Consider the following 22,860-nt stretch of genomic DNA (forward strand, 5'->3'; position numbering starts at 1 on the left):
CCCCCCAGGCCTGGAGGTGAGTCCACCTGACCCGCTTCATCATCCCTACTGTGTCTCCTGCTCTGTTTTCTGGCTAACTGGTCCCTGAAAAGATAGTCATTCTTAAGAGCATCGTAAAATTGATGGAGAAGGAAATGGCAACCCACTCCAGTGTTCTTGCCTGGAGAATCCCAGGGACGGGGGAGCCTGGGGGGCTGCCGTCTATGGGGTCGCACAGAGTCGGACATGACTGAAGTGACTTAGCAGCAAAATTGATGAAGTCCCCATCATAAAAGTTCCTGGGTCACAGACAGCAGCTCATGTTTTCCCTGCTTCCCCTGAAAGAGCCGGGCTTCTGATAAATGCTGATCAGGGCTTCGTGTCGTTTGCTCCCAAAATTATAGCTGGAGGTATAACTAGCCCCAGGTTTGTCTCCATTGGTTGTAGAAAGCAAAACCAAGAACTCTGCGGTCCCTTTTGCTGAGTTTTAAAAGAAATGAAAGAGGCATTTCCTTCTCGTTTCCAAGTCTGCCAGGACGTGTCCCATGTGCAAGCCAGAGGAAAAAGCATCAATTAAAGTAGGTTCTAATGAAGCTTAACCGGGCCCCTTGCCAAGCAGAACCACCCGCTGTTGGACAGCAAGTGGTGGGCAGAGGACTGCCCTGGCGGATGGCTTGGAGGGCAGAGGCCAGCTGAGAGCACACGGACCATCATCTTCCTGTTGTTTAAGGGGGCCTGGAGAAGCGATCTTACCTGACTCAGGGCGGTTGCTTCCTTCTAGCAAAGGAAGGGCCCTCATTTTCAGGGGCATGACCAGCCAATACCCAGCCCAGCCCCAGGGAGGGGAGAGTGGAGGTGAAGGGGGCCCCCCCAGGTCACCTGATCCTTGACCTCTGAAAGGGGGGTCCAGGGACTTCACTGGTGGTCCAGTGGTTTAGGCGCCACACTTCTAATGCAGGGGTGTGTGTTCAATCCCTGGTCAGGGAACTAGGATCCCATATGCTGCATGGCCTGGCTAAAAAAAAAAAAAGTCCTGAACGGTTGGTCCTGGTGGGTGATGGCTTGGGTCCCCGACTCACACACAGACACAGGCCACCCCTCCTCGGTGACCCAGGCGTCCTGCAGAGCCCAAGCCGACACCTTATTCTTGCCGCTCTGGCCAAGCTCTGTTCGCCCGGGTTCCATGTCAGGCGGCAGGTTGGCCAGCCCCTCGGGGCTCCTCCGTCTGAACTCCATCAGCCCTCAGTGGGCTGTGCACCAGCAGTGGCCTTTCTGCTCCTGGCCCTGAGGCCAGTCGCCACACACGCCCACCCTCGCCCTGGCAGTGGTCTTTCTAAAACCAGAAACCTGGCCATCCTCCCACTCCACCAAAAGGCTTGGATGCCCTGCACAGAGGCCCCGCCCCGCCCCCATCTGCAGACAGGAGGCCCACGGCCTGATCCCGCCCGCTCTCTGGACCTGCTCTCACCCGCCACCGCGGTCTCCTGTGGTGCCCCTCTCCCCCTGCTGAACTCCTATTTAAACACCATGACCCAGCTCAAATACCCACCCTGCAAAAGTGAAAGTCACTCAGTCGTGCCCAACTCTTTGAGACCCCATGGACTACATACAGTCCATGGAATTCTCCAGGCCAGAAAACTGGAGTGGGTAGCCTTTCCCTTCTCCAGGGGATCTTCCCAACCCAGGGATAGAACCCAGGTCTCCCACATTGCGGGCGGAATTTTTACCAGCTGAGCCACAAGGGAAGCCCTGCAAACCCCACCACCAAAGGCAGTGATCTCAAAGGCAGCTGCTCCTTCTCCTGCGGTCCTGGCACACTCCACACTGTGGACACGACTGTCTCCCTGGCTGGAGCAGGCGCCTTGAGAACAGAGTCACTTCCCATCGGCCCTGTTTCCAGCGCCGGGCACAGAGCTGCATTGAGAAGGGACACAAATGCTCCCTGATCCAAATATTTAGGTCCTTGGGCTAAAAGCTACTAAAAGGACCATGCTTCTTTCATGAAAGATTTTTGCCAAAGAAACAAAACACGCGCTCCACCCTGACCCCTCCTTACGCCCCTTCCAACCCGGCCAGCAAGATGAAAGTGTTAGTCTCGTTCAGTCGTGTCCAACTCTTTGCAACCCCATGAACTGTGGCCCACCAGGCTCCTCTGTCCATGGGGATTCTCCAGGCAGGAATACTGGAGTGAGTTGCCATTTCCTTCTCCAGGGGATCTTCCCGACCCAGGGATAGAACCTGGGTCTCCTGCATTGCAGGCAGTTTCTTTACCGTCCAAGCCACCAGGGAAGCCCCGGGAAGCAAAATGCCTTGTTGGTAAAACTCCATCCACTGGACAGTCCTTCCTGTCCGCCCACAAGCCAAATCAGTCAAGACACGGAGGCTGGATTGGGAGAGTCGAGTTTATTAGCAATACACAAAGATGGCACGCCCGAGGGCGCCAGTCTGTGGGCTACACCGTGTAAAACTGTAGAAAATCCATAGCAAAGCAGAAAAGTCAAGTGAAGCTATTACAAAATCGGGCAAATGGACTGAAAATGAGTATTTCCAATGTGAGTCTCTTCTGATAAATTTTTCTTTTTTTACTTTATGAATTAAATACATGGTGAAACAGTGAAAATATATTTACAGTTATTTAAAATGGACATTGCCAACATATTTAATTAAAAAAACCTTTCCCGTTTCTTGCCTGTTTCAAAGAGAATTTTAAATACGACTTTAGCTTTTAAAAAATACAATAAGGAAATAATTACATTCTTAATATGAAAACATTTTACAACTCACAGCCATGGTCAATTAACGCTGAACACGTATAATTTAAAAGTTGATGTTAAAGTTTAAAGTTAGTGTTTCCTTTCTTTTTAGAAAAAAAAAAATCAAAGATTATCTTATTAAAAACACCTCTGGTCCCTAAGAACTATGATCTGATGATTCTATCTGGAGAGTTTCTTCCGTGGCAACAAATAGAAAAACCTGGTGACGCTTGTCTGCCGTCAAGCTGGGTTTATCTGGAAGGACATGACTGGGTTATTTCACAAAAGATGGGGTGCACATGAGGCCAACATTCCCTGCGCATGAGGCTCTCTCGTCTTCACCAAGGACACAGGACAGGCAGTCCTGCCAGGGCTGGGGGCCCACCAAGAGGCTGCTTCTTTTTCTGGGATGCTGAGCCGTGTGTAGGATGTATCTGTGTGTGTTGGGGAGGGGCATGAAAATGTTAATTTATTTCTAGTTTATTTCACAGTATCAACCCAGTCCATCATGGGGATAATAAGACAGTAGGGACAAGAACAACAAAATACCCTCTTTAAAACTATGCCATGGTCTGAAATTATTATTTTTCCATTAAAAACCTTAATTTAGGGGGGGAAAAAAGAGAAAGGCAACAGTTTAATACTGAAGTGTTGCTGAGCGGAGGTGGAGACGCCCGGGCGTCCTGCTGGCTCCTAGAGGAGGCGTCGCTGGGCGGAGCGGCCCGGCTGGGACACAGACACGCGGAGGAGGCCCTGCCCGAGTGCCCGCCCCTGGGCCAGGCCTCGAAGGCTCCAGTCCCAGGACAGAGGCTGGTGAATAATCAGAGAAGGCTGCCCATGGGCAAAGTTTACATTTCCTTCCAAAGAGGACGCTGACACTTATTCTTCGGGAAAGAAAGGCTGGGGCCGCAAACGACAGCGTTCTGCCCACAACCCTCAGGCCCAGCCCAGCTTCGCCCTGCGCTCTCCCCTGGGAAGCGCAAACCCAGCAGTCTGTCTCAGTGAACAGCAGCTTGAACCCCTCGCTGGGGGCCAGCCTCCAGGGCCAGGACACACGCCTTTCACTTTCTGTGACAGATTTTTCCAAGTTGGCACATCTCCAGCCCAGCAGGGTCATTCTGGGTTTTCACGAAAACACCCCAAACTAGCTGAGGGGCCAGGGAGATGGACAGCGGGATGGTCCAGCTGGACAAAGCCAAGGTGTGCGAACCGAGGGGCCACGACGGGTTCTACACAGTCCCTGGGAGAAGAGCCTGGGGAGACGCGCGTGCAGGTACCCCGGCCCCGGCAGGCTCCTGCAGATGGCTGTTGGGAGGCGGGGGTGCTGCTGGCTCCTTGGACCCCCAGACTGGCCCTGCTCAGCCCTCGGTGGCCTGGGAGGGGCAGTCCTCTCCCCCTCCTGAGCCCAGGTCGAGGGTGACGTGGCGTGCCCTCCATGTCTGTGCAAAAGGTTGGTGAATGAATGAAAAACACTATAAAAGTGTAGTGTAGGCTCCCCACTCCAGCATTCTTGGGCTTCCCTGGTGGCCCAGCTGGTAAAGAGCCCGCCTGCAATGCGGGAGACCTGGGTTCCATCCCTGGGTTAAGATCCCCTGGAGAAGGGAAAGGCTGCCCCACTCCAGGATTCTGGCCTGGAGAATCCTATGGACTGTATAGTCCACGGGGTCGCAAAGAGTCAGACACGACTGAGCGACTTTCACTTCACTTCATAAAAATGTGAAAATGAGGGGATTTTCAAGGTTGATGAACCCTTGACAAACCAGAGCCAGGAACACAAGCCTCAGAGGCTGACGGTCGCACCTCGTCAGAGAAGGACCTCGAGACCCCGGGGAGGCGACCGTCTCACGCCAGGGCTCTGACCCGCCACCACGTTCATCTCGTTTCGGTCAGGATCCTATTTGGCCAGCACTCTGTGATCACGGCCATCTGCCGGAGGGATGCGGACGTGGCCCAAGGATCCGCTGCTCCCAGGGGATGGGGGCCTGCACCCCGGAGCAAGGGTCCAGGCCGGCTGCCTCTCCCCCGAGCTGGCTCGGTCACCGCGGCCTCCTGGTCTCCCCCGGGGCGAGGGGACAGCCCCCCTGGGGCGCGTTTTGGGTGGGCTACAGAGATGGCTGTCACTGCCAGGATTCTGACAGGATGTCCACGGTGTGTCTAATATATGTACAGATATAAATTAAAAACTATACTTACTGAACATATACAAATAAATAACTTATTTTGAAGCAAATGCCTTAACTTTCTGATCGAATCTAACATGTCGAGGGAAACGCATGGCATCACACAGCCTGATGCTGGTGGCTTTGACCCCCACGGCGCCCGTTTTACGTGGCTTCGGGGAACAAGACAGGGTTGAATCCTCCATTCTCTTTAAAAGGCTTATGGTTGTGAAAGTGAATTTAAAAACGTGGGCTTTTTTAGGCAGGAACTACATACACCAGGAGTCTGAAGACCAGGGCCCAAATCCTGCCTCTGGTACCAACCGCTGTCCTCGGGTGCCGCCCACAGAGATGGTTGCGGCGACTGCTGCCAACCGGCCCATGGCTGGTGGACTCTGCCCACCTGCGCCAGGATAAGATCACCTTTTCCCTTCGCAGTAACAATCGAAGCCTGAACAGTTGAAGCCTGTCCGTCCTCTTGGACAGAGTTGGCTACCAATCAGAGGAGCTGGAGAGCCACGATGGAGAACATTCATTTGACCGCAAGGCAGCGAGAATCCATAGTGGCTCACAGTTCATGGAAACTCAGCTTCATATGACGCCATGTGGTCCAGCCTCCTGTGTGGATGGGAGAACAGGGGGAGCAGCGCTGGGAAGATGGGCTCCGCACTTCCTGCCTGGATTTCCTGGGGTCAGGGCCACAGGTATGGGCGAGACGCGCCCCCACCCACTGTATCAACTAGAGGATGAACCTGAGCGTTGGGAGCCAGGTGGCAGCTCACAGACCAGACAGCCGGCCTTGCGAGAAATCCAGGCTTTTCAGGTGGGCTCTGGGTAAACAGGCTTCCCTGATGGCTCAGATGGTAAAGAGTGTGCCTGCAAGGCGAGAGACCCGGGTTCAAACCCTGGGTCGGGAAGATCACCTGGAGAAAGAAATGACAACCCACTCCAGTACTCTTGCCTGTAAAATCCCATAGATAGAGGAGCCTGGTAGGTTACAGTCCAAGGGATCGCAAAGAGTCAGACACGACTGAGCGACTTCACATGGTCCAGGTAAACAGCTTCCGGTTCTGCTGCGAAATTCCTAGGCACCAAGACCATTGCCCTGCTCTGGTCGGTAAAGCCAGCCAGGGCCCGTGCCGGCCTCAGGGGCCACCCTGACCCTGCTGCCGACAGCAACCTTGACCAGCGTGGCCTGCAGAAAATGTGAGCACCAGGACGTGGTCACAGGACGCTGCCTGCTCGCCTCCTGCTCCTGTATCTGACGACAAACACCCGCGGGGCAGTGGATGCCAGGCCCGCTCCGGCAGCGGGGGGGCAGAGAGTCCGTGCACGCGTGTGACTGGTCCTTCGGTCAGCGTGCAGGGGCCTCCAGGGTGACTGATGGCTGTCCTGGGCAGTGGCCACGCTTCCCACAAGGAGTATTCCTGAGAGGTCCCTCCGCAAATGGGAGGGCTGGCCTGGTCCTCAGACCCAGATGACCTCAGCCTGTGGATGGGCCTGTCCCCGTCACATCTCAGGCTCCAGAAAGATCCCACAGGAGGCAGACAGTGATGCTGCAGGAGGCCCTGCCTGGCGGCCAGGCCCCTGGGGAACGAGTGTGACTGTCACCCCAAGGCCGCCCAGGGCTCTGAGACCACCCGCCAGCCCTGAGGGGTTGCAGGGGGCTGGAAAAAGCAGGAAAGGGCACACACAACGTGAAGCACCAAAGCCCTCTGCCGCCCTTCCAGAGCGGGACAGGTCATTCATCAGATATGACCCAGAGGCTCTGGCAAGCCCTGGGCGCTAGGTGCAACCCAGGACGCAGAGAGGACGTTTCCTTAAGGTCTAAAGAGTGTCCTGGTGACAAAACCATCTGTTCACAAAAGGTCTGTGAAAACAGACAGACTGCTTCACAGCATAGCTCTGTGGTGTCATAGCATGTGGGAGGCGCTGGTGAGACTCTTGGGCGGTGGGGGATGGGGGGTGTCCCCCGGGCGCCCGGCCGAGCAGCGGGCAGCCGGAGGCCCACGCTGCGCCCAGCGTGCAGAGCGTGTCCGCGTCGAGGTCCCTGCGGGTCTTCGGTCTGGAGGGGCGGGGACGGGTGGAAGCCGCCGTCTACCTGGGCGGAAAGCTATGGCTTCTTCATCTGCCGGAGCGGGGAGGCTCCCCACCTTCCGCCCCTTGCTGTCTTTTCACAAATGAAGTTGGAAGCCAAAGCGTTACAAGTAAATCTCTTTAAAGGGAACCATTATACAGTAGAGAAGGTGTGCGCAGTGGGCCTGGGTCCTGGCGCCGGAGCGCAGTTGCAGGGCGGTCACTCGACGCTGCGAGAGCCGGCGTCCTCTGGCTCTATGTCCCGTTCTTCAGCTCCCACTCCTGCCAAGCGAGGGGAGAGGGGGCATGTACAGGTTCCACAGGGCACGCCTGGGGCGGGGGCAGGTCAGGCCGCCTCCCGCACGCGCTGGTGCTCAGACAGGGAGGACGCGGCTGCCCAGAGCTGGACGCTGGGGCCCGTCAGCCCTCCTCACACGGGGAAACCCCGTGACGGGCGACCCGCCACTCCCCAGCTTTCAGGGGCACACCCTCTCACACTCAGAGCAGCCCTCTTCGGGAGTCGGGCATTACCCTAGGAACACTGCCTGGGATGACGGCTCTCGATGAGAACCCAGGATGAGTCCGAGGAGTCCCAGAAAGAAAGGCCACGGTGGGAGCAGAGGCCGCATGTGCGACGCACTCACAGGTGGATGGACGCTCCCGGAGGCCGGGCCGGGCCACCACCCCTTTCCTCCAGCCACGGCTCCCCTGCCACTACGCTCGGGAGTCCCGGGAAAACCCCGCTCAACCCCATTCTGTCAGGGAGGCCCTGGGCTGGTCTGAGTGGCCAGCTGTGCGTCTGCCGCAGCCAAAACCACAGTTTACATTTATCTTGAGGGGAACGCGCAGAGCACGCGCCTCTGCATGGTAAGGGCAGGCCTGCGAGATGGGGCCTTCCAGAGGTTAATACGCTGGTTTCTTTGACAGTAAAGGAAAAAAGGGAATATTTTTATCGCATTTCCCTTCTGCAAATAATTAGGGGGACTTAATGGGACAGCTCGATTCTAAATATCTCTCAGGCAAAACATATTCCTCTGCAAACTAAGAATACTTAATGGATGCTAAGGAAAGGTGGAAGGCAGGAGGAGAAGGGACGACAGAAGATGAGATGGTTGGATGGCATCACCGACTCGATGGACATGAGTTTGAGTGAGCTCTGGGAGTTGGTGATGGACAGGGAGGCCTGGCGTGCTGCAGTCCATGGGGTCAGCTGAACTGAACTGAACTGAAGCAAAGTAACCAATGGCGCACAATCGTTCTTTTCCCCAAATTTACCAACACACACAGGCTCGGTCAAACGCGTGTGCTACGAAGGCAGACAGTGCAGGTGCTGTTTATAACTGCCACCGTCAGGGACCCGCCCATGAACAGGGCAGCCTGCGGCCAGTGCTCAACACTGGCTCTCATCAAACACCAGAAAACAGTATCTCCCCAGCCGATCTGCACTGGGCTCCAAAACCGCCAGAGAACCAAGGCAACGGCAGCACAGAGAGGGGCCCGGAGGGAGAGAGGGGAGGGCGGCCGGCCTCCACGGTCATCAGGACAAATGAAACTCACCCGGATGAAGTAGGGTGACTGGACCAAGGAGGATGTTTCCAAAGCACACACTGTCAGCTACACCACTCAGAACTGCGTACTTTGATAATCTATAGCTTTTTTGTTGTTGTTTAATTTTCTGAGATTTTAAGTTTGGCATCAAAACTTTTCAGTGGGCAGTGCCAGCGAACAGCTGAAAGGCACGACGGGATGGCCCCTCGGGCACAGGTTTATGGGGTGAGGCGGGGGAGGCCGGGGAGGGGTTGGAGAAGAGCACACCTCGCCTTTTTTTTTGTCTTAAGGACCCCATTGGTCACCTGGCCAATCTCTGCCTCATCAATGAAGACACAAGTCAGGAGAAGCCGGGAGGCAGGACCAGAGCTGCAGGCTTTCCTGACAACAGATGGTGTAGGCCTGGAGACCAGGCCTTGGCCGTTCCTGACTCTGAAAGGACGGCTTCCTGAAGGAGGGTCTGACTTTAGAAAAGAACTGGGAAGATACTCGTGGAACAGTATCTAACATACAGAAGCTGCAGAACCGGATCAAGAGGCCATGCTTGGCTCCTCAGCCCCCCACCATCCCCAACAGACTCGGCGCTGAAGTGCCCCCGTTCCTGCCTGCAGCGGCGCTGGGGTCACCGCCGCCCCCAGGATACCTGCTCCCCTTCAGCGCTGCCGCTCCCTCAGCGGGCGGGGAGGGCGCTCACCTTGGCCTTCCGCAGCACGTGGCCACGGCAGGGCGAGTTGCCAGGGGCCGGCCGGCTCTTCTTCAGGACGGCCGCACTGTTCACGGGCAGCGGGCCCTCTGCGTCGCTGGTCTCACAGCTGGACATGGGTGAGTTCTCCAGAGTCCGATGCCTGAAAACTGGAGACTGTTAACAGAAAGAGGAGGCGCTGGGTGAGGCGTGGGTTCCAGGTCAGCAGTATTTTCCATGAGGGAAATGTTTAATGAAGAAAGCGGGCTTGGGAAATAGGCAGAAATGACAACCGAAGAATTGGTGCTTCTGTGCGGTGGTGCTGGAGAAGACTCGAGAGTCTCTGGGGACTGCGAGGAGCTCAGTGCAGTCAATCCTAAAGGAAACCAACCCTGAACATGTATTAGAAGGACGGATGCTGGAGCAGTGGGGTGTGGCTCCTGGTAGCGGCCATAGACCAATCCGGAGGACTCCTGACCGCCTACAGCCCGGTCTCCGTGGGCCAGAGCAAGTCCTGAGGTGGAGCGGGGTGAACCTGCAGTCACCCGGTCCCCAGTGAGATCGCAAGCTGCTCCTGTAGTTTGCTGTCCTTCCCCAAATGAGGTCTTGAGGACTGACTGCCCTGTGCTCGCTGCGTAACGTGTGATGGAAGACACTGGTTAGATCGTACAGAACATCGTTTTAGAACAGTGCTTCAGTGACCATTCCTAGGGGTGACCGAGAACCCCCCTAGAGGCTGCAGCCAGCTTTCTCCACGTTTTGCTTCACTTGGAAATGCCTTCAAAGGCCACTCTGGCTGAGGGGTAGGGGTGGGGTGGGGATAGGGAGGAGGGAGCTGCTCCGTCCAGCCCCGGGAAGCCGAGCTGGACCCTGACAGGGGCAGCCCGTGCCCTCCCCCAGGACAGGTGTGCCTCATGGCAGCCACTGTTCCCAGGCGGTGGTCAGGGTGGGGATGAGGCTGAGAGCCGCACACAGGCAGATGGCAGCTCTGGGGTCCAGAGACAGGAGCAGACCTGAGGCAGGGCACAGGGAAGGAGAGCTGGCAAGAGGGGGCTGAGTGGGAGACCCTCGAGAGGAAGGGAGGGCCCCAGAAAGTGGGGTCACCCCAGACACCGAGAGCAGCGATCGGCGCCCAGAGACACAACATCAGATGGAAAGAACCTGACCAACCCAATATTATACCCAGATTTTGCTGAAAGGAAGGAAACAACTTGGGGTTTCCACCACCTTTGAAAAAAAGTTCAGTGACACAGAGAAGAAAAAATTCAGGGTCCGTGACCCTGAAACACGGCCAAGGAACGCGTTTCGGGCGGACACGTGAGCTGCGTCTTGGCGAGGCTGGTGCTGGGGGATGGGGATGGGTCGCGACCTGGGAGAGCGTGCCCGGCCCCTCTCCTGGGGAGCAGGCGGGCTGTACCTGCGGGCTGGACGTCCCTGAGCGGGGCTCGATGGCCAGCCCCAGGGTGATGCCGCCGGCCAGCGCCTTCTTGAGGCTCTCCTTGACCTCTGTCAGCTCCAGCTCCAGGTTGACACGCTCCGTCTCCTTCTGCTTACACTCTTCCTCCAGCTTCTTCAGCTTCTCTTCCAGGACCACCTGGGTCTTCCTGCCTGGAATCCCAGAGGAACACTACTGCTCCAGCTGAAGGCAAATACTTCCAAGCATCTGAGGACGGACGTTTGGGGACCCCCTGCGAGGCACTCGGCCCAACCCCGGGGGTCTTGCTCCCCACCCAACTAGAGTCTTTCCCACCAAACTCCAATCCAGCAGTTCCTGAAAGGAGCAGGGTCCCTTCCCAAATGCCCTCCTTCATGTAGCTGGGAGAATATGGACTGGGAAGCAGAAGACCCTGATTCTCACAAATGGCAGGAATTTGGGGCCTGGACGTCAACACCCTCATTTTAAAACAGAGTAATTTGGACTAGGTGGCTCCCAAAGGTGCCACTGACTTGAAATGTCTGAATACTTTTCTGTTCTCATTTTTTTCTACTCTTGAGTCATCTTATTTGGCCCTGTGCTCAAAATATAATACAGCTCACATCTCCATAGAATACAGCACATTCGCTTTATTTATCTTATTTGAAATGTGTCATGGTGACAGAGGAGGGCAGATAATATGCCCATTGCACAGATTAGGAAACTGATCCCAAGGATTAACCGACTGATGGGCATGGCCCCAGCCTGGTGCCTGGCAGCACACAAGGGTTCTCTTCTTCCAGGCCTGAAGCTGGTCTAATCTGTCTGCATCTTCACTAACCTGCAAACTGGAAACACAGAGGGAAGGACTCTCTTCCCATCCTGCTGACCTGGGGGCTCCCGTTCAGGTCTCTGCCTGAGCCTATGATCTGTTTCCCTGTCCCGGGGTCGGGGTGGGGGTGTCTCACAGGAGATACCACCTCCTGCCCCTCCTACAGGCTGTCTCAGACTGGCACACACCGGCCTCCCATCCTTTAAGTTCTGAAACTGCTTTCCTTCTTAAAAAATCACCTAGGCATAAAGTCAGGGATGGCTGGAGCTGCCGGCTAACTGCTGCACAGCTGCCAGTTCCTCTGGCACAGACGCCGATGGAAAGCAGGCGCTTCCCTTCCAAACTGCCCTGGTCTCTGCGTCCCTCCTCCTCACCCCCACCCCCGACCCGAGGCCAAAGGATCACAGTCGACAGCGTCATCCTCGCACCAGGATCAGACTCAGCCCTGAGCGGAGCAGACTGACGTTTTTGCAGTGCCCACCCCAGAGCCTGGCACTGCTCGCCCAGCTCCCCAGGGGAGGAGGCCTGACGACAGGCCTGACCTAGAGACAGATGGGCTGCAGTCCGCACCGGGGTGCCCTCCTCCCCCCTGACCCCCAGGGTTGCTCCCGTCCCCCTGGGCTCTTCCCAGATCCCATCCACGAGTCTGCCACCACCCTGCTCTTGGTGATCCCTCTGCAGGGAACAGGGGGCTCCTTCCAGCCCCACGGGGGGTCCTCCCACCTGGGCTTCTGCGGACGATGTGTCCTCCCACTGAGAGCCCCGACACAGCCAGGGACCAGAGCTCCAGAGCCCTGGGGCTCGTGCCCCCAACAACTCGGCCGTCAGCACCTGAGGATGGGACAGCTCCCGGCACCCACCCGGGCCCCAGTAGAGGCCTGGTCCTTACTCCACACCGTGGCCCCTGCCCCAGGCTTCCAGCAAGGCTTCCGAACTGCGAGAAGCACCGCATGGAAGGACGAGAGCCCGGTGAGGGTCAGACCCTGGGCGGAGGCGCTGGCCCTGCAGAAGGGGCCCCCGCATACCAGTGTTCACTTCGATGGCTGCCCTCAGCCCCTTCCTCTCCTTGCGCAGCTGGGCCAGCCTGTCTCGCAGGCCCTCCCGCCTCTTCAGCAGCTCCTCCTCTTTGGCCTGCAGTCGCTTGGCATCTGCTTCCACCCGGTTCTTGCCATATTTGTACTGGTCGGCATCTTTCAAAATAGAAAGCATCGGTAGGAAATTAGGTTTAACCAAGCAGATGACGGGCCAATTCATAAAGCCCGTTTAGTCCTCCAGCTCCATACAATAAATTCAAAGCAAGTCATTTTGCTAATCCAACAAGGAAAAAGAACAGGACGGGTTTGAACCAAACAGAAAAGTGACTGGTTCCGATGATCCGATATTATTTGAAACAAATTTCAAAAATGAAAAGAATGTTCAGTTCAAAATTGCTCAGTCATGTCCGACTCTTTGTGACCCCAGGGACAGTATGAAAAGGCAAAAAAAAAAAAAAGGATATTAGAAAATTTCTTTAACTCCTCCCATCGAGACAGGATGCCACGTATATTCTTCAATAAGGTCAAGAGTGAACAAAACGTTCTGCAATCTGAGAAGAGGGGTCTATCGGCGCCAGAGATAATCTGACGCACGCAGGCCTCGCGCCGTCACGTCTGACCCTTACAACGGTGCTGTTGACTCTTCTGCTGACTCTGACGGCACCTATGGCCCCCTCTGGGGTGGCAGAGCTGGGCCCTGCTGTGGACAGAGATCGTAACAGGAATTTGCTGGGTACGTGGGCACGTGAGAAGGTGAAGGGGCACGCAGAGCTGCGTCTGGAGCCTGACTGCCTGGGTGGGGGTCCCAACTTGTCACCCGTGCTGTGTGGCCTCCAACAAGGCCCTGCCTCGCCCTGTGCCTCCATTTCCTCACCTGCGCGACGGGGGGAGCAAGAGCGGGCAGTTCACCGGGTGGTGGCTGCTGTTCATAGTCGCTCAGTCATGTCTGACTCTGCGACCCTGTGGACTGGAGCCCACCAGGCTCCTTGCGTCCATGGGACTCTCCAGGCAAGAATACTGGAGTGGGGTGCCATTTCCTCCTCCGGGGATCTTCCCGACCCAGGGATGGAATCCGAGCCTCCCGTGTCTCCTTGCCTTGTAAGGTGGCTTCTTCACCGCTGAGCCACCAGGGGCGCCCTCACAGGGCTGTTATGAGGGTAAATTAACACTCATCAGAACTCTGAGCAAGCACATAACGAGCGCTAGGTAAATGGTCATTAAACACAGAGAGCGGATAACTGAGCAGAGAGGAAACTAGCCTTAAGGACAGTGGACAGGCTTGGCCAACATCACACCACTAGCTAATACCGCATTAAACCCTGAGCCTGTGCTCTTATCCTCTAATTATGCTGGCCTTACCAGAATAATCAGGGCTCACCATTTTGTGAGAAGACACTTGAGAGTCCCTTGGACAGCAAGGAAATCAAACCAGTCAATCCTAAAGGAGATCAGTCCTGAATATTCATTGGAAGGACTGATGTTGAAGCTGAAACTCCAATACTTTGGCCACCCGATGCGAAGAGCCAACTCATTGGAAAAGACCCTGATGCTGGGAAAGATTGAAGGCAGGAGGAAAAGGGGATGAAAGAGGATGAGATGGTTGGATTGCATCACCGACTCGATGGACATGGGTTTGAACAGGCTCCAGGAGACAGTGAAGAACAGGGAAGCCTGGTGTGCTGCAGTCCATGGGGTCGCAGAGTGGAACACGGCTGAGCAATGGAACAATTCTGTAGCTGCCACGGTCTCCCGACGCCCCCGCAGCTAACCGCTCCCACCTGACATGACTCAAGGCCTCCTGCACCCCCGCCCTTGGGAGCTCACATCCCACGAGATACCACAGTGGTTTATTTGCATGTCTGACACTGTTACTAGGCTGGAAATGACTTCTGGGGAGAAGCCGTGGGGGAGGAAGGGGCGCCACGGTCAGTAATGAAGGCAGTGGAGCAGGGAAGAGGCCATGACTGTGGGCCAGCAATTAATCTCCTGGAGCCTCAGCTTCAGCCCCCATAAAGCAGAAGTGCTAAAACCTACCTTGTGTGTTAAAAAAAAAAATAATCGACGCCTGTGCTAAACCCCTCCATCTGACAGGACCATGTGACGCCCGGGCCGTGGTGGACACCCCCAGGCAGCTCTCACCCCAGTCAGCGGTAACGGAACCCCCAGAGCACTGTCCACCCTCCCAGGCAACTGTGAGCCCTTTCCAGCCACTTCCAGCGCCTCTCCTAAACCCAGCATTCACCAGTTCTTGCAAGGCAAACCATGGTGACCGCATGAAATTGCATTTACGGAAGCAGGTGCACAGCCATCAATCTTGGCTCAATCTTCTCCTCACTAAAAACCCACCAACGTCCCCCGGCCCCAGAGGATGATATTAAAAGGATCACAGCATGAGAATGACCAAATCAACCACCTGAAACGTAAGGGACTCCCCTGGCGGCCCAGGGCTTAAGGCTTCCCCTTCCAGTGTAGGGGGGCCCTTCAATCCTTGTTTGGGGAGCAAAGATCCCACGTGTCTCAGGATCAGAAAACCACAACATAAAACAGAAGCGATATTATAAGAAACTCAACACAGACTTTTAAAATGGCCCATGTCAAAAAGGAAAATCTTAAAAAGGCTTGAAAGAAAAGCACTGCTCTTGGGGGCGTGGATACCGCGTATTCTACAAACAGAGCGCAGTCCAAATGCGGCCGCTCGCTCCGATCTAAGCTGCTTCCTGACAAAGCTCTGTGCAGCCGCATACCGCCCCCCGCATCATTCAGTCCCCGTGAAATAAACGCCATCCGGGATGCAATGCAACAGGCTGAACGCGGCAAAAACACAGACTGCAATTTCTCTTTTTTCATCACTGGTTGTCACCAAAGGTAGCAAGGATTCCCTACCAAAGGCCTCGTGAAATAAGAAGAGCAATTGTCTGGGAAACAGAACAGGAGCGGGTGCTGAGAGACAGAAGAGGCAGATTTCCTGCGGCCCAGGCCCTGCGGCACAGGGGACTACAGACACACTACTCTGTCCCCCACCTGCCCCTCCCCAGGTAGTACACCTGACTTCGTGAGGGAAATAAGGTCTGCCCGAAAAACGAGGTCAGAAAGAGCACTTTAAACAAGGGATGACGATGAGGCCCAACTGGGGAGTGAGACCGTGTCTGAGGAGAAGGGCAGAGCCGGGGAGCTGACGTACGGGAGGCCCGTGCTTCCCCAGGGCAGGCGCCGCGAGCGCCCCGAACGACAGCGGGCCCGTGCACACCCGAGGCCATGGACGAAGCCCCGTCTCACTGCCACGTGCTGAGTCTGAAATCAAGCCGCCGGCACTAGTGTGGTCGGCAGCCAGGTGCCGAGTCACCTGGAGTTGGGGCTACTACCTGGGGGGAGCTACGCCCAGCTCAGAACGTGTCAGCCCGGCTTCCCAGGTGGTCAGGTCAGACTGAGCTCCTAACTCCCATCTTCCTCCCGGGGAAACTTCAGCCCACACTCAGCGAGGCGCTCCTGGGCCCGCTGACAGCCCACGCTCTGAGGCCCATCTGGAGCACGTGTCTTCCTGCGGGACCCTCGGGGACAGAACCCCGGGTGCCCACTGCCTGGTCTTCTGTCTGCAGCCCCTGCCCGACTGGCTGGATGAAGAGCAATCCAACACAGCCGGGGCTGAAACAAATACAAATGCGTCTGCTGACCGAGCCCCTGGAGGCACGCGTCTGTGGATCACGAAGGATGCTGGGCGCAGGCAGGCTCTTCTGCTCAGTCCTGCCCCTGCCGGATCTGCAGCCTGGAAACCCGGTCCATGCACAGGTTCGGGGAGACCTCAGGGAGCCTCATCAACTCCCTGAGCCTGCGTCTACACTCGCACAGTGGGGTGGACAATGCCACCGCCCTGATCCGGGGTGGGGGCCAGGGGGACGACACGGCAGGAGAGAGAGCACGGTGGGGTCGGGGGAGCAAGACTCCTTACAGACCCTGAAAGGCTCCCGTGGTCTGAGGGACATGCACTACCCTCTGGTTTCAGCCAGAGGGCCTGGCTGACCGCGTCTATGCCTCCCACACACAGAGAGTGAGCTCAGACAGCTTATGAGACTCAACCCAAGCGGCTCACTCGGTAGACCAGGGACACAGACGGAGGAGTCCAAACCACCGACCAGGGTCCCTCACAGCAGCACCACCTCCCAAACCCAGAACTACCTCACAGGTAAACACGCATGAGCAAGTCTGCGTTTGAACCAGCTCTTTCTGCTTGTGTATGCAGCAACCTAAGAGGCAGGCTGAAAGTCACGGCCATTCCGCAACCCAGCAGACAAGGAAGGATCTGGGTGTGAACGGATCTCTCTCTCCAACTGCCCACCCCGCCCCCTGCAAGACCTGGTACCCTCCACCTCCCCAGGTGGGAAGGGAGACAGTCACGCAGCCCCAGCTCTGCACGCCGCAGCCACGCAGCCCCAGCTCTGCATGCAGCGCCCAAAGCCAGAACATGGGAGATGGAAGGTCGACTTACTTGAAGGCGTCCGCTTCACGCCAGTCGCCGTGTCAGCCTTTTTCTGCTGCCCGCTAGGAGCCTTGCCTTTGCCCATGACGCCATTGGAGGCCACAGGGGGCTTCTTACCCTTCGACTGTGGAAATAAACACGTGGGAGAATGAGAAACAAGCGAACACCTCTGGGTTTTTTGCAGTCAGCTGTTTCAGTCTCTGACTCTTTCGAATGTGGCACAGACAGAAAAAATGTACAGGTGTTTGGTAGACACCGGTCTGGCTTCCCAACCCTGGACAGCTGTGAACTTCCCAGAGCGCCTAAGAAGGTTCTAGCACCGAGGTTCGGAGCAAACAGGGAACCCTAGGATGTCCTCAGTTGCAGTGCGCCAAAGTTACCCATTTCCACCGGGAGGTGGCATACGCCGGTCAAGACGCTGGCACAGACTGTGGGTTTCTAAGGGCACTGGGCTGAGGTTACCGACAGTCTGCTTCCAGGGATAGCCAGCTTTCACTGTGGAGGAATGGTCTCTGGGGCAATAGCAGAGTGTGTGCACTTAAGCCTTCAGCTCCCAGGCCTTTATACTGACATCCTAACTGGATACACAACTACCGTTTGATTCACCCACGGGGTCTGAGGAAGGAAGCAGAGGAAGCTAAATACAGGAGCAGGATGAACTGCACTTTAACTCACTGCAGGATTTTAGAATAATTCAACGTACCCCTACTTCTTTGATGGCTGCAAGCCAACCCGGGCTGCATTCCGCTCAAGGGATGTGTGCGCACCTTAGCTGGGCCATGGATCCAGTAAGACGGCCAAGGCTGACAGTACACGTCTGGCCCAGGCTCCTCCATACACACGTTTCTTACTGCTGGGAGCCTGGGATTGCGGGGGGTCGGGCGGGGGGTTTCAAATTCCCACTCCATCATTTAGGAGGTGTTGAGCACTTCATGAACACTTTCTGAGCCTGCGTGCTCATTTGAAAATGTAAAGACATGGATGCCACCCACAGGGCTCCTAAAAAGCTTAGATGACACAGCACCCACACCTAGAGCGCCCGTACGGCAGGTGTGTGTTGAGTGTAGCGGGCCCACTGAATGGCCAAATGAGGGCATGGAGACTGAAGGAAAGTGACTAGCAAACGTGCTCCCCACTTGAAAGTAACGTGAACAAAAACGAAACACAAACGAGCCAAGTGTCAAGCGATTCCAAACGAATCAGGGCACATTGATATGATAAGATCCAATATTTTGTCCCATCGTTTTTACCAAAGTGAACTCCAATACCAATAGAAAGACAGGTCAGTACCTTCGCCTAGTAAGTGAAGCATGTGACCTGTGAGACTTTTCACCTAAGTAAGTGCTCATAAATAAGTATCAGGGGCTTCCCTGGTAGCTCAGCTGCTAGAGAATCTGCCTGCAACACGGGAGACCTGGGTTCTATGCCAGGGTTGGGAAGATCCCTTGGAGAAGGGAAAGGCTACCCACTCCAGTATTCTGGCCTGGAGAATTCCATGGACTGTACAGTCCACGGGGTCACAAAGAGTCGGACACAGCTGAGTGACTTTCACATCACTTTCACTCATAAAGTACTTATGTTTGAAGATGCACTGGCCTGGGCCCTCAGACTCACTAAATCAGCATCTCCAGCTATCGTTAGAAATAAAACACAAAAATCTTCCTACGTAACTTTGATAAAAAAGAGCGGGTTTGGAAGAACCACTATGCACTATCACACTCTGAAATTCTAGGACCTTACTTGGCACTCATCATTTTCTCAAGGTTACCCCAAAAACTGGAGGGAAAAGAAAACTGTTTAAAATGTGGTCCTGTGCTTTATGTTTATAGAGTATTCTTCCAGGCACCACTTGATCTTAGTTTAAATGCATGCAAACACAAAATTAATATTTACACTGAAACATCACGGTTTGCCACAAATATCAGGTGTGGGATGGACAATCGCTCAATATCAAGATTTCTGACCATTCAGTGATAATCCAAGAGCCTTATTACCTACTCCATTTTAGGGAGTATACTCCTATACTCATGATGGGAGCCCACTGTAATCCTGGAATTAATCCTGCTTAAAGGTCTGAAAGCAGTTGCCAGTGGAGGCTACCCTTCCTCAAGTACATGCAACAAAAACACAGGAAAGGAACCCGCAGCTCAAAAATCTGAAAACTTACCACCCCATCCTCTCTAACTCTTTGCCTTTAATCACCATAACTCACAAAATTCACTGGGGAACTTTGAATGGAGAGAGAGGTGTGCACAGGCAAAAGACAAGCAGAGCGCAACCGTGGGCCAGTAGTTGCTGCTTAGTCAGTAAGTCGTGTCCGACTCTTTGCGACCCCACGGACTGTAGCCCGCCAGGCTCCTCTGTCCATGGGATTCTCCAGGCAAGAATACTGGAGTGGGTAGCCATCTCCTTCTCCAAGGGAATCTTCCCGACCCAGGGATTGAACCCAGGTCTCCTGCATTGCAGGCAGATTCTTGACCTCCGAGTGGTCAGGGCAGCCCCCTGAACTAGTCGGGCTGGTCCGCAACACGGTTAAAGCTCTGCGTTTCTTGTAACCGTCCCTGGGTGGCCGGACGCCGAGTGCACTTGCAGGTCGTTCTCTAGTTGAGGGGAAGGCTGTGCTCTACCCCGATGGGGCTCACTGACCGCGAGCTGGCGGATACTCTGTCGCCGCCAGGCCCTGCAGGAGAAGCGTGACTGAGAGATTCTAGGAGACGACAGAATGGGGGTGCTGTACCTGTGAGCTGAGCCCGAGAGCCGCCCTCCCCACGGAAGAGGTGTTAGTGACAGACGGGGAGGAAGGCAGCCCGGAGGAGGCGGGGTGTTTGTAGTGGTTACAGGACAGCCTGTCAGGAGACGGCCTAGCAGCCTTCCTGTCAGCGGGAGGGTAGCGAGCAAAGATTTTCGGAGACGGCAAGTTATCGTACAGGACGGCGTTATCATAGAGCGCCTCTTCTCCCAGGCCTCGACCGCGGGGGGCGGGAACGTCGTCGTCGGGGCCCCACTGGAACACACACAGCGCGTCGTTAGTTGGCGCCCCGGCCGCAGGAAGCAGAGTACATTGAGATGTTATTAGCAAGCACCCCAGAACACGTATGCAGGCCCCACATTGTTGTCAGTAACACACAGACACACACACACACACACACAACTAGGTGAACCGACTCAGAAGAGCTTTTCTACCTTTGGGGACTTAAGATATCTTTTTTCCTTAAATAGTTCCCAGGGTTATTGGCTAATGATATTTTTGTTTTGTTTTGTTTGTTAAAGCTGAGGGGGAAATAAAAAAACAAAACTGACATGTCTTTAAAGAACCGGGTTTTGGAAGTCCTGATCCAGGAAGCAGAAACAATGTGATTTAAGGAAAAGGAATGCTGAACTGGGGTCCATCCGGAGATCAGGGGCTCTGGTTCTCCTGAGAAAATGTGTTAACTTCTTGATCAGAGATGTGTTAATACGTCCTTCATCACCTGAGCATTGCTGACGGGAGACATATCAATACTCACTTACACAACAGATTACCGGTGATAGGTGTTGGTTTCCGAAAAACGTCCCCTGGTCAATAGTGAGTTTAAGATCCCAGAAAAGCACTTTATCTTATTTCACAGTAAAACTGATGCATGGCGCACGGAATTCTGCCAGGAATCTTACAAAGTAGGGGAAACTAAGGCATGGAGCTCAGGAGGAGCTGTAGGAGGCAGAGCCGGAGCGGAGAGCCGTGCCCGTAACTACCCGGCCCTCAGCGTCTGCACCTCAGGCTCCCCCCAGGCCAGGAGGGGCTGGGCACAGACCACCCGCGGACCCTTCCAAGCTTGCCAGGTGGGCTTCGGGATATAGGCTCTGTGGGTCACATGACTGCCAGCATCACCCGCATCCCATACTTGGTTAGGCCTGAAGAAAGTGCAACGGCCAAAATCACAAGCTGTTATAAGAAAGAAGTCAAATCATCATAGAAAATAGGATGCTTCAAACTATTAATTGATACAATGGCATTACTTCAGTGGAAAACCTTTATACAAAGGATTAAAATAGCTACAAGCCACTTTAGAACATGGACATTAAAGTATAAATTAAAATCCAAACTCACAACCACGGCCAGATTCTTTTAAGTTTTAAAGGTCTTTATAAATTGCTTTGCATTTAAAAAGAGAGAGAGAGAGAGAGAGAAAATATTAATTCATGTACTATACTTATTTTAGTCTATTTTTATATCCTGGCAGAGTTCCTTTCTGCCAGAATGCAATTATGGCCTTTTGTTATAAAAATAGAAAAGGCTTAAAATTTCACTACAGGAATGTTTTTGTTCCGCTCCAGTCACTTCAGTGCGTCTATTTTCATCTATAATCTAAAAATAACAATACGTGCAGATAAACGTGGATGTGAGTGTTTCATAATGACAACCTAGCATATATTTGTCCCGGGTTATTAAGATGGTCTAGACGGGACCATCCTCTTCCTAAAATACCAAAGGATTAGGTCACATGGAAACCTTGGAAAACAAACTCCACAGCACCTGCAGGTTAAAAGTGCGCGCGCCTGTCAGAAGATCCTTTTCGAGATGCACTTTCATCTAGGCCTCGGGGAGAGCGTGAAGGGAAAGAATTACTGAAACTGAAATGCTGCTAAAACGCCAGGTATTGTGGCTCCAAAGTGTGAACTTTGTCAAACTGAGGAGTGAGGGCGCCTCCAAAACAGAGGGCCTGGTCACAGAGCCCAGGAAGGGGAGCGGCAGTCTAAAGAGAGGCCTGAACTCCAAGGAAGTCCTTAAGCAAGGGAGTCAGACGCCTGCACGCACGACGCTCCATCACTCACACCGCCCACCCAGCAATGCGCATGCAGGAATTCCTCCTCGGTGCAGTCTTGGAGCCGGCAGCTTCTCAGCTCTGGGCCAGTGGGAGCTGTGCTCATTCCTGGGGTGCCCGAACCTGCGTGGCATTAACTGGAACGAGGGGACGGGGGGCCCAGGCAGGCGTCTGTGGAGGTCCTGGCTTTCTCTACACTGCTCCGCCCACCACGCGCCCTGGGAGAAATCCCTCTTGGGGCAAGGTTCACAAGGGGGCCTTCAGGCAGCGAGACAGACTCAGGGTTGCATGTTCTCAAAACATCTGAGGCTGAGGCCAAAGGCTCAGAGGAGCAGACTGTCCCACGCGGTTGGTTCTACAATGGCAGGGGAGGCTCCCCCAAGACTAGCAAGTGGACCCTGAGAGCCAAGCCGCCTGGGGAAGGGCCCAGTGCCTGGCCTGGGACTGCTCCTGTGGGGCCACCATGGGCTGTCCCCAAGCTCCTGGGTCCCGCTCTGCAGGGCAGGTGGCTAGGGCCACAGCATGCACCAGAGCCCCTCCAGTCCTGGAGACCCCAGCTGAAGGTGGAGTGGGGATGGGGGGGGGCAAGGGGGCGAATGGCCGGGCCTGATGGGCGGGACAGGACTTGTGTCCCGGCCACCCTGGACTCAGGCCGGACTCCCTAGTTTTGGGCTCTGCAGCTGGGATGGGATCTCCAAGCCTGCCTGCACCCTGACACCCATGACCAAATACGGGGCCCCTTTCATCTCAATCCACACTCGAACACGGCCTTGCAGGCCAGGCCAGCCGGCTGGCTTCTCCTCCACCGATGGGAGTCCCAGATACTCAGAGGCCAGCTACCCTGAGGATGCAGGAAGGTGTCTGGAGCCAGCGATTCGGTCATTACCCTGTGGCAACGTCTTGCTTCTGATGGAGATTTCTGACGGTGTTTGGCTAACAGCGTTGACACGAATGATAAACTGGCTTCTGATGCCAATGACCCTTGTGTTCACACGCGGATTAAGGTGAATGGGGTGTCAAACACAAGAGAGATGGGGTGTAATTTTCATCCCACCTCTCTTGTTTAGGCCGAAAGGAGGGGAAGTCACAGGGACCTGTGGGCGCCCG

General features: G+C 55.0%; 1 protein-coding gene across 2 annotated transcripts in view; it reads right to left on the reverse strand.

The window, feature by feature from the left end:
• Positions 1 to 2,363: 2,363 nt before the first annotated feature.
• The window catches only part of AFAP1 (actin filament associated protein 1), a 147,012-nt gene continuing 126,515 nt past the window's right edge, over positions 2,364 to 22,860 (reverse strand). Inside the window, exons 13-18 of one of the 2 annotated variants that reach the window (XM_040237603.1) lie at positions 19,689 to 19,955; positions 16,961 to 17,075; positions 12,469 to 12,633; positions 10,615 to 10,805; positions 9,210 to 9,374; positions 2,364 to 7,249 (exon numbers count right to left, since the gene is read on the reverse strand). In XM_040237603.1, the coding sequence (XP_040093537.1) occupies positions 7,223 to 7,249; positions 9,210 to 9,374; positions 10,615 to 10,805; positions 12,469 to 12,633; positions 16,961 to 17,075; positions 19,689 to 19,955 (930 nt within the window). In that variant the 3' untranslated portion in view covers positions 2,364 to 7,222. The remainder of the gene's footprint in view (positions 7,250 to 9,209; positions 9,375 to 10,614; positions 10,806 to 12,468; positions 12,634 to 16,960; positions 17,076 to 19,688; positions 19,956 to 22,860) is intronic. The other variant, XM_040237602.1, reaches the window with a different exon arrangement.

The sequence above is a fragment of the Oryx dammah genome, unplaced genomic scaffold (assembly GCF_014754425.2).
Source record: "Oryx dammah isolate SB20612 unplaced genomic scaffold, SCBI_Odam_1.1 HiC_scaffold_3, whole genome shotgun sequence".
Taxonomy (NCBI): domain Eukaryota; kingdom Metazoa; phylum Chordata; class Mammalia; order Artiodactyla; family Bovidae; genus Oryx; species Oryx dammah.